General features: G+C 36.3%; 1 protein-coding gene across 2 annotated transcripts; it reads right to left on the bottom strand.

Moving 5' to 3' along the window:
• Positions 1-2,496: 2,496 nt before the first annotated feature.
• Positions 2,497-11,917, bottom strand: nipsnap1 (nipsnap homolog 1 (C. elegans)). 2 transcript variants are annotated; one of them, XM_079814469.1, is made up of 10 exons: positions 11,767-11,917; positions 10,183-10,310; positions 9,612-9,657; positions 8,397-8,491; positions 6,480-6,550; positions 6,248-6,388; positions 6,111-6,142; positions 5,936-6,030; positions 5,767-5,850; positions 2,497-3,083 (listed from the first exon to the last, which is right to left on the bottom strand). In XM_079814469.1, the coding sequence occupies exons 1-10, from the start codon at positions 11,844-11,846 to the stop codon at positions 3,019-3,021; spliced, it is 837 nt and encodes a 278-aa protein (XP_079670595.1). In that variant the 5' UTR covers positions 11,847-11,917; the 3' UTR covers positions 2,497-3,018. The 2 variants fall into 2 exon arrangements, with proteins under 2 accessions (XP_079670595.1, XP_079670596.1); XM_079814470.1 differs by having other exon boundaries at positions 11,790-11,865.
• Positions 11,918-11,980: the final 63 nt, after the last annotated feature.

Genomic DNA, 11,980 nt, shown 5'->3' with positions numbered 1-11,980 from the left:
TGTTAATATGTTCAGTTCATATTTTAAATATGAGTTCTCTAAAATTGTAGTTAAATTATTTGATTTAAAACAAGGCATTAATAATATAATATCCTCCACATTTTGTGCTTATGCAATATCATTAGCATCAAATGAAACGATTGTAAATCATCGTTTAATATGTTCAAAAGTTTTTATATACAGTAAGTGAACTCCAAACCCTGGAATTACTATGGCTTTCATTTAAACCTGCAAATACTATACTTTTTTTTTTGTGTGTGTGTACAGAAAATGGCATTTTAATTTAAAGAAATTAAGGGGATTTGGGGGAATAAAGAAGAATGGATAAGTTTCAGCACAGGTCTAAATATAGCCTATGGTTGTGATGTAGTCCCGTAAACTCTCTGCAAATAATATTTTATTTAAAAAATATGCACACATTCACTCTTGCTTGTACAACCCCAAATCAGAAAAAGTTGGGACAGTATGGAAAACGCAAAAAAAAAAAAAAAAGAAGTGATTTCTAAATTTACTTTGACTTGTATTTCATTGCAGACAATATGAACACAAAATATTTCATGTTTTGTCTGGTCAACTTCATGTCATTTGTAAATATGCATTCCTTTCCTGTCATTCAGACCTGCAACACATTTAAAAAAAAGTTGGGACAGGAGCAATTTAGGGCTAGTAATGAGGTAAAATGGTTAAATAATGATGTGATTTGAAACAGGTGATGTCAACAGGTGATTGTAATTATGATTTGGTACAAAAGCAGCATCCAAGTAAGGTCTAATCCTTTAGGAGCAAAGATGGGCCGAGGATCGCCAGTTTGCCAACAAATACGTGAGAAAATTATTGAAATGTTTAAAAACAATGTTCCTCAAAGAAAGATAGGAAGATATTTGGATATTTCACATTCAACAGTGCATAACATAATTAAAAGATTCAAGGAATCTGGAGGAATTTCAGTGCGTAAAGGACAAGGGCGCAAGCCTAAGCTGAACAACCGTGATCTCCGATCCCTCAGGCGGCACTGCATCAAGAATCGTCATTCATCTATAAGCAATATCACCACATGGGCTCAGGACTACTTTGGCAAACCTTTGTCAAGGACCACAATACGTACATCCACAAATGCCAGTTAAAACTGTACTGTGCCAAAAGGAAGCCCTATGTTAACAGTGTCCAGAAGCGCCGTCGACTTCTCTGGGCTCGGAGGCATCTGGGATGGACCATCACACAGTGGAAACGTATACTGTGGTCAGATGAATCAGTATTTCAGGTATTTTTTGGGAGGAATCAACGCTGTGTGCTCCGGACCAAAGAAGAAAAGAATCATCCAGACTGTTACCAGCAACAAGTCCAAAAGCCAGGGTCTGTCATGGTATGGGGTTGTGTCAGTGCCCTTGGCAAAGGTAACTTGCACTTCTGTGAAGGCACCATTAATGCTGAAAAGTACATAGAGATTTTGGAGCATAATATGCTGCCTTCAAGAAGACATCTTTTCCAGGGACGTCCATGCATATTTCAACAAGACAATGCAAAACCACATTCTGCACACATTACAAAGTCCTGGCTGCGGAGGAAGAGGTTATGGGTACTTGACTGGCCTGCCTGCAGTCCCGACCTGTCTCCAATAGAGAATTTTGAAGCGCAAAATGCGACAACGAAGACCCCGTACTGTTGCCCACCTTAAGACTTGTTTGCAGGAAGAATGGGACAAAATTACACCTGAAACACTTCATCACTTGGTGTCTTCAGTCCCTAAACGTCTTTTAAGTGTTGTGAAAAGGAATGGCAACATTACAAAGTGGTAAATGCTTTACTGTCCCAACTTTTTTTGAAATGTGTTGCAGGTCTGAATGACAGGAAAGAATGAATATTAACAAATGACATGAAGTTGACCAGACAAAACATGAAATATTTTTTGTTCATATTGTCTGCAATGAAATACAAGTCAAAGTAAATTTAGAAATCACTTCTTTTTTTTTTTTTCGTTTTCCATACTGTCCCAACTTTTTCTGATGTGGGGTTGTATGTCTAATATGACCATTTAAATATCATATTTTCAATTCAAAATGGAGAAATTACATTTAAAAAGTAGTTTTCATCACCCTATGTTACTGGGTCATTAAACATATCCATCATAAAACAGTTGTCGAATATTAAATGTTTAGACTTATGTCTTATCACGCACACACTTTGCACTGTAAAAACTAAAAGCGTTGTGTTGGATTTCACACTCATCTTCAGTGACTAGTTAGCCCCGCCTTCTTTGATCTGATTGGCCATCATTTTGACATTGACAAGCACTGGACCGCTGAGGGCAGACCAGCCTAAAAAACGCTAATGTTTAAGAAGAGCAGCAGCATTAAGAAATATGATATAGCCTATTGTGGTGGACAATTTGACCATTTCCAATTATTGGGGGGACTTGCTATGGTAGTTAAAACTATAAAAGTATTATAAAATCATCATAAATAAACATAGGATTTCCTTCAAGAAGAGACTGCAAGTCAACAGAAATGGATTCATTTATTATTATCCACCAAAAAGTTCAATATCTGTGCTCCAATTAAGGACATCCAAATAAAGTATTCGCATAGCTGCATTCAATTGAACAAATATGTTTTAATTGTAGATGTAAAGCTACCGACAGGCACTAGCATTTCAGATAAAAGTTTCCTCAAAAACAGGCCAGACGATGCACCAGAAAAGAGAACAATGACTAAAAACAAGACGGTAATTTATAAATTATACATAAACTACAAACAAATCTGCATTACGGTGTTAATTTTACACTCAAACAGTCTCATAAGGCAGTCATTGGAGTTTGTCATTGTAGTTCTCAGAATGGCTTCAACACTTGCATTTTGCTCTGCCTTCTTGCGAAGTCTTCTTCAAGAGGACCTGGAGACCTTGATCATCTGGTTCAGATGCGTTTGCGTCAAGTCAGAACAAAACTCTACATGAAATTCGATTTCCAGATGCATTGTCTACCCATTGAGTATCATCACCACAGGTGAAACACTGTTGATTTTACTGCAGAGGGGAGTGTTCCATTGGGATCATAATTCTCGATTCCATCTTTTGGATGAGAGGCACTGTCAAAAGAACAGACAAACAAATCAATGTACTGATCAAAAGCTTGTGCATTGCTTAGATGTGATGTCCTGTGGGTGAACAGTTCTACTGGAATTCACCAGATGGCGCCATTTACAAAGAAAACACTTTGATTACGCTTGGAATGGCTGTTCCAAACATTACAGAATATTGTGTGCAGTAAGCAAATTTCTGTATGCTTGGAATACTTTGAATTTCCTACAATTCCCAAATCTCCTTTCTGACTCAATTTGGTCAGACTGCCAAAAGACATTTTTACATGATTTGAAAAGAAACAGCAAAATATTTTATTTCAGAGATAATAAGTGGAAAATGTAGGATACCAACATGTACAGTTGCATATGAAACATACACAACTGTTCAGAGGTTTGGGGTTGGTAAGATTTTTTTTAATGTTTTTAATAAGTGTCTTAAGCTCACAGAGGATGTATTTATTTGATTGAAAAATACAGTAAAACATTAATATTGTAAAATATTATTACCATTTTAAATAAGTGTTATTTGAATATATATTTTAAAATGTAATTTATTTATGTGGTGGCAAAGCTGAATTTCCAGCTTCATTACTCCAGTCTTCAGTGTCACATGATCCTTCTGAAATCATTCTAAGGGGCCGTTCGCATTGAAAGCGTTTTTCCATTCCACTGCGCTACTTTTCCATTGTTTTTCAATGTAAACACACGCTAGACGGACATCTTTAACCTTTGAGCTCTTTTTTTCTTCCATTTTACTGACCTAAGAACAAAAAAAATCGAATGGTGTGAATGGAAAGCTACTTTAAAATGAAATGCATTGTGAAAAGTGCAATACAAATAAACATGACTTAACTTGGCATTCTTTTTCATACATAATGTATAGGCAGTATACACTATATTAACCTCTTAACTGTCACCCCCCTTTTTGAGAATAGTCACGAAAATGCACTTTCTAAAAAAAAAAAAAAAAGAATGCTTTGGAATATAGAGCTAAGTTTGGCCTTGTTTTAAAGAAGACACTCTGCAGATTAAGTGAAGTGAAAGCATTTAAAAATATGAAATAATTTTAAATTTACTGTAAATTAAAAATACTGTACTAAATATTTTTTTATTTTGTATAAAATATCTATTTTACAAAAAGTTTTACTCTAAAATTACTATAAAATCAAAGCCATATGTCTAACCAAGTTGTGTTACAAATTTGAAGTTGATATCACAAAAATTGAAGTCCCCATGAGATTTTGTTTAGGCGCAATACCAAAAATAGCCACTGGGTGTCACACATTCTATTGATCTTTAAAAAAAAGAAAAAAGCATTTTCCTGTAAATTTCTGTCCAAATATCAATTCCATCACAAAACAGTCACCAAATTTGGAACCTTGAGACTCAGACCTTTCCGACGATATGTGTTTTGCCAAGATTAGAAAAGATTTTGATTATAAAATAATACATTTTGTAATATGAAACATGACACCGCCCACTAGAAGGATTTAGAGTACCATTCCCATGGTAACGCAACATCTGATTTCAAAACGGTTTTCACAGGATGAATTTTGAGTTCGTAAGCTTTCGAATGATAACTAATTTATAATTACTAAAATATTTACAACGGGACATTGACAGTTAAGGGGTTAAAGGGATAGTTCACCCAAAAATGAAAATTAGGCCATGATTTACTCACCCTCAAGTCATCCGAGGTGTATATGTCTGGCTAATCCAAGCGTTATTATAGCAGTAATAGTTGCTCTGTTTTTGAAGTCCATAAAAAATGCATCTGTCCGTCAAATAACGTGCTCGACGCGGCTCTGGGGTGTTAATAAAGGCCTTCTGAAGCGAATCGATGCGTTTGTGTAAGAAAAATATCCATATTTAAAACTTTATAAAGTAAACTTTCGGCCGACCGCCTTCCGTGTTCAATTTATGGAAAAGTGTTGAAAGTGCCTCTGCCGATCGAAAGACTAACTCAACCAGGTCCGCTCGTCATGACGTCTCGTACGCATCTTGAGTTTCACTTTCAACATTCAACACTTTTCCACGGAAGGTGATCAGCTGGAACTTTACTTGATAAAGTTTTAAATATGGATATTTTTCTTACACAAACGCATCGATTCGCTTCAGAAGGCCTTTATTAACACCCCAGTGCCGCATGGAGCACGTTATTCGATGGACGGGTTCATTTTTTTATGGACTTCAAAAACAGAGCAACTATTATTGCAATTATAATGCTTGGATTAGCCAGGACTTTTGTAATATAACTCTGATTGTGTTCGTCTGAAAGAAGAATGTCATATACACCTAGGATGACTTGAGGGTGAGTAAATCATGGGCGAACTTTGGAAGCGAGATATGCGCATCCATGCGGATGAAAACGAGGCTGTGAGGCTGAGACCTACAGTCTTTACAATAGCATTCACTGCATAAATGTCCAAGATCATGTCATTTTCACAACTTACAACTTTTAAAACTGTTTCATGGCGTTTTTGTCTGCTGAAAGTTTTCATTCAGAGAGATGTTTCGCCAGCTGATCAATTGGCATGTTGTTAAACAACAGTGCAATCCATGGAACGCACTGTACTTCTATTGCTCAGCCTTGTTTTCATTCCCAACAAAAATGAAATATGGCGCCACCCTGACTAAGGTCTATTATGCAGTATGCAATAATCAGTATGCTAATATTTTTTTTACTCACTTGTATAGTGCACATTGACATCCCAGCCCTCTTTTAACCAAGCTGTGTTTCTGGTCTCTTCTCTGGACTGCATATCTTTATAAGCTAAAACACATTAAATATATTCAGTCAACTATATGCCACTTATTAATATGCAATGATCAGAAGAAGAAGAAAAGAATGTTCCTACCCCACAAATGATGAACAACATACAAATCGCCGATCTGTGAGAAGAAGCCGCCCACCGCTTCATTGTTTCGCTGTCTATATTTGATTGCCCGAGCCCTGGAACATGATAAAACACGATTAAATATGCAACATGGGCATATATATCAATATTTTTCACAAATCACACACAAACTTACCAATGATTTCCCCATTCGATCATTGTGCCAGGCTTGATTGAGACATTTCAGGACAAACAAAAAAAGGAAAAGTACGTAAAAATACGTCAAATGCAATGCAATGTATTATAAAAAAAGAACAACTAAATGGCCTTTACTATAAGTTGATATGATCTCAGTTCATAAATGTTGGGGCCAATCCTGGGCGCAGGCTCGTTCCAGAAACTAAACTCCAGAAGAAGCTGGTTGCGTCGAGAGAGCAACATTTTGCTCCTTTCTTTTCGAAATGCAAGATACATCTGTACAGAAAACATTTTGGTAAAGGACACATACATGGATTGTGACATTATTAAATCCAATTTTTAAGAGCACAGAGCATGTGTTAAATACCGTATTGAGATTGAGTTTGCGCAAACACTCCATAAGAGCAGGATATCCACCAGAGTATCTCCAGAGGTGCACTACAATCACAAAACAGCATGTGTCACTCTAGTACTGTAACATCACACACAAAACATCCAGATGGTGCTGGAAAAACACTAACATTAAAAAGAATAAAAAAAACTAAGTCATTTCTATGTTAGTACTCAATTAAAACTTGTAGAAATTAAAGCGTAAATGCCAACTTTATAAAATTAAGTAAAACCTACTCAACACTCTCATACTGGTTTTCCCATCATGCACTGGGGCATGACAAATGAACAAGGCTGCATTTTTCACTGTTTTCCAGCTGTATTTACACTGTTTTATCATTGCTTTTGTTGTTCGGTTTAGTAACGTGCTGTTTTGTGACATCTGCTGTGAGTTCCTTTTCTAAAAAAAAATCACACATTCATACTCAAAAATTATCCAATGAATGTAACCGTTATTGTGCATTGTGTACCGAGTGAGGTCTTACTGTAAAAAGTGATCAGTTGACTTAACTTAAAAAAGGGAGGAAACCAGTTGCCTCAAAATTATTAAGTAAATAAACTTTGTTCTTAGTTATGTGGAATTGTCAAGTTCACATAACTTAATTTCTTCAATTACGTATGAAGTTTATTTACTTAATTTTAAGGCAGCGGGTTTCCTCACTTTTTTAAAGTAAGTTAACTAATCACTTTTTATAGTTTGTGTTCGAGTGTTATATTGTTTGAGTAAAATGTACTAGGGTATTGCAAAATAAACTTAAACTAAGTAGAAATTACCCAACAAACTTTAACTGGCCAAGTTAAAGTTACTTATTTTCTTTGTTAATTTTACTTAAGTTAGTTAGTAGATTGTACATATGTAATTAAGTACATTTTACTTTTAAAAAATCTGTGTGCTTAAAAAATTAAGTACATTTTATTTATTGTTTTTTTTTAGTGTATGAAAGTATATTTATAATGTTACAAAATATTTATATTTCAATAAAATGCTGTTCTTTTGAACTTATTAGTTATCAAATAATCCTGAAACAATGTATCATGGTTTCCACAAAAATATTAAGCTGCATAACTGTTTTCAGCATTGATAATAATAAGGAATGTTTCTTGAAATCAGATTGTAGAATGATTTCTGAAGGGTCATGAAACTGGAATAATGATGACTGGAATAAATAATTTACATTTTTGGGTTATATTTTAAATTCCAATAATATTTCACTATATTACTGAAAATTAATTCGGATTTGCTGAACATTAGAGACTTTTTCCAAAATATTAAAAATAACTGACCCGAAACTTCTCAATCTCAATGGTATATACAAAAATAAATTGTATTTAAAAGCACTGTACTGTACAACCAAACTTAAATGGATAGTCCAACCAAATAAAATGAAGATTCCGTCAATTTTCTCACCCTCAAGTTATTCCAAATGTGTTTGAGTTTCTTTCTTCTACTGAACACAAAAGAAAATAGTTTGAAGAATGTTGGTAATGATGGTCCCCATTGACTTCCATAGAATGGGAAAAAATACAATGGAAGTCAATGGGGACCATCAACTGTTTAATTACCCACATTCTTCAAAATATCCTCTTTTGTGTTCCACACAAGAAAGAAACTCATACAGGTTTAGAACAACTTGAGTGTGAGTAAATGACAGAATTTTCATTTTTGGGTGAACTATCCCTTTAAAATAGACATTGCCGACATAAGAAATTGCATATAAACGATATAGACTGCAATGCAATAAACAGAGGAAGCATCAAAACACTTATAAGATGTTCTACCTTGGACTCTAGAAGCAGTAGCTTAGATTTAAATTCAGATTCTGTTGAAACTGTTGAGACTATTCCACAGTTTCCCAGCAATGGAAAAAGCAAAATAGTTTGTTTTTCATCTCACCTGCTTGATCCTGTTCACCATACCAGGTGTTCCAGCTTCCAACGACTTCACATGGATAATCTGCATCACGATGGAGTTCTTTCTGTACCTCATCCCTCAAATTAAAAAGTGGGAGTGATTTTTAAAAACATGGTTATTAATCATACACTATATTGCCAAAAGTTTTGGGACGCCTGCCTTTACATGCACATGAACTTTAATGATATCCCATTCTTAATCCGTAGGGTTTAATATGGAGTTGGCCCACCCTTGGCAGCTATAACAGCTTCAACTCTTCTGGGATGGCTTTCCACAAGGTTTAGGAGTGTGTTTATGGGAAATTTTGACCATTCTTCTAGAAGCGCTTTTATGAGGTCAGGCACTGATGTTGGACAAGAAGCCTGGCTCACAGTCTCCGCTCTAATTCATCCCAAAGGTGTTCTATCGGGTTGAGGTCAGGACTCTGTGCAGGCAAGTCAAGTTCCTCCACACCAAACTCGCTCATCCATGTCTTTATGGATCTTGCTTTGTGCACTGGTGCAGTCATGTTGGAACAGGAAGGGGCCATCCCCAAACTGTTCCCACAAAGTTGGGAGCATGAAATTGTCCAAAATGTCTTGGTATGCTGAAGCATTTAGTGTTCCTTTCACTGGAACTAAGGGGCCAAGCCCAACCCCTGAAAAACAACCCCCACACCATAATCCCCCCGGCACCAAACTTTACACTTGGCACAATGCAGTCAGGCAAGTACCGTTCTCCATCGGATTGCCAGACAGAGACTGCATTGCACTTGGTGATGTAAGGCTTGGATGCAGCTGCTCAGCCATGGAAACCCATTCCATGAAGCTCTCTACACACTGTTCTTGAGCTAATCTGAAGGCCACACAGAGTTTGGAGGTCTGTTTTCACGAATGGACTTATTGCACAGGTCAGGTGGCAACCTAGCACGGTACCACGCTTGAATTCACTGAGCAACCCATTCTTTCACAAATGTTTGTAGGTGCTTAATTTTATACACCTGTGGCCATGGAAGTGATTGGAACACCTGAATTCAATAATTTAGATACTTTCGGCAATATAGTGTATATAATATGGTGAATAGGCTATTACGGTCACATGGGACAATCAAAGAATCAAAGTACATCAAAAAAAGTCTCATACTGAAAACAAGGCTACATACGAAGAAAATAGACTTGATCAGCATGTATATGATTGCAAAATCTTAAGAAAGCTTACGACAGTTTGTTGTAGGCCTCCATGCACTCTGGCTTGACATTGTGAACTGAAAGAAAAACAGGATTTGAAGAAGTCAGGAAAGACAAATAAGGCATTTCTTAAAATATGTCAGTGCCATTGTTTTGTCTCAAGATGCACACCAGTAATGTTTTTTTCTAAGGCACGTTTAAAAAAGCGACTTAAATGTCCTAATTAAACTAAGGCCTAACCCTGGCTTAATCGAAGCCCTGAATTTAGTGAAATCCCTTGTGATTTTATCACTCAAATCAACCGTTTTATGAAATATCACCCTCATTTTTCTAAAGCCAATTTTCATTACAATTCTCCATACAGCTGGTCTCTTGAAAACAAATGAATTCTTCAAATAAACTCTTTGGAGGCTGATTTATTAAAGCAATTAGTATAAAACAAACAGTTTAGGCTGTTTTTCTGGAGCGAGACGACAAGAAAGCACATCATTCATGCATGGGAATATTTTTAGCAATTCCTATCAACTATATGTCATGCACAATTTCTCCCAAGGCCTGAACATTTGAGCGCATCCTAGAAGGTTTTAGATGGATTGGCTCACATTGAATCTTGTAGAGGTTGCTGGTTTCTTTCTTGGAGAGCAGATTGGAGTGGGCATCTCTCCTGGCATCCACTTTGTGTGCAAACATGGAACTCAACCAGCCTTCATCACTTTTATTTGCAAAACCTCTAAAGATTCACAAGCAAAACTGTTTCAGCAAGTGTTTAATAAATATATAAACGATGCATCAGTAGTATAAAAACTTGGGGGTAGCTGAGGTGACGTTTCAACGAGTGACAGCAATGACACGCTAAATTCCATCTAAAATAATTATTATGCGCACATGACTTAATATGAACTTTTATAGCTAAATAGCTAACCTCCCCCTACAGTGCATGTGTGGGTCAAAATTAATTATATGCATAATTTTACATAACATTTATTTTGTCAATAAAAACACATTTAATGATAATTTACATGTGGAGAGCTTACTTAGCTATACTTTGGGGACAAATTTGCTCCCAGTGGAGACCACTGAGTCATGTTTTATTAAATCATGTTTTTTACACTAAATATGCAAAAGGTTTTCTTTGGTAGAATTGGCCTTTTGATATTATTATTACAGCTTTATTTACAGGCAATGGCAGTCTATGTACTGTATATCTTCATTTAGATAGGAAAGTGTGTGTGTGTGTGTGTGTGTGTGTGTGTGTGTGTGTGTGTGTGTGTGTGTGTGTGTGTGTGTGTGTGTGTGTGTGTGTGTGTGTGTGTGTGTGTGTGTGTGTGTGTGTGTGTGTGTGTGTGTGTGTGTGTGTGTGTGTGTGTGTGTGTGTTTCAGGTTAACCCTATGGTAAGGGGACAAAATATCCTCACAAAGACAGCAATATCCGAAATCCTTGTCTTTGTGGGGAAACTTTTTTGGTCCCCATGCATGAGGAAGTGATGGGAAGGTTTAAGGTTAGGGGATAGAATATACAGTTTGTAAAGTATAAAATCATTATGTCTATGGAAATTCCCCATAAAACATGGGAAACCTGTGTGTGTGTGTGTGTGTGTGTGTGTGTGTGTGTGTGTGTGTGTGTGTGTGTGTGTGTGTGTGTGTGTGTGTGTGTGTGTGTGTGTGTGTGTGTGTGTGTGTGTAACCTCAGGTTGCTCCAAGCATACTGTAAATTGCTATGGTTAAAAGCATAATAATATAAAGTTCAACAACAATAATAATCGTTTTATGATTATACAAGCTCAAGTTGCAGTTGCAAACTATGCATGTTAAAACTTAGTGCTCAAAGAAATATTATTGGAATGTCAGAGGAAAATATTTTCTGTGAATAGGCTAATCTAGCAATATTACATATGCATTGTGGGCGCAAATTCAGAGAAGGCTGTATTTAATTTTTTGCACTCTTAGAAATTCCCTCGTCAAAACGCAGGAATTTCATACAGCACTAAAACCTACTTTCACGTGCATTTTTAACATAAAACACCTGAGGTAAAAATATACATTAGGCTATATATCAACTACCCACACACTGAATATATGACTGAATTGACTCTAGATCTGAGCTTTTACTTGCATTGCTGATTAACTTTAACAAGCAAAGTAGCCTATCGTGTTACATGCATCTCTCAGTGACGAATGCGCATTACCTGGCCACCCATGCTGAATGCACCTTGTTAAGGGAATGCTGCTGTCTCTTGATGATATGTAGAGAGCGTTGTGTCGCCATTATTCTCGATGTTGTTTATAGGAGTTGCGCGTCTATATGAAGTTGCTGGAGTTGCGACACACTCGTTTCTCGAGTTAATGTTTGACAAACTTTTGGACTTCAGCTCCATGTGCGCCTTTGATTCACGAAACTTT

Source organism: Gobio gobio (genome assembly GCF_949357685.1).
Source record: "Gobio gobio genome assembly, chromosome: 4".
Lineage (NCBI taxonomy): Eukaryota > Metazoa > Chordata > Actinopteri > Cypriniformes > Gobionidae > Gobio > Gobio gobio.
The sequence above is the reverse complement of the archived record's forward strand: the minus strand, read 5'-3'. Positions and strand labels throughout refer to the sequence as shown.

Excerpts from the sequence above, each read along its gene's own strand:
- nipsnap1 (XM_079814469.1), bottom strand. The coding sequence starts at position 11,846 with ATGGCGACACAACGCTCTCTACATATCATCAAGAGACAGCAGCATTCC. Across the intron at positions 9,658-10,182 it reads CAACCTCTACAAGATTCAAT|TTCACAATGTCAAGCCAGAG; the intron begins GTGAGCCAATCC and ends TTTTTCTTTCAG. Across the intron at positions 5,851-5,935 it reads TGTTGTTCATCATTTGTGGG|CTTATAAAGATATGCAGTCC; the intron begins GTAGGAACATTC and ends AATGTGTTTTAG.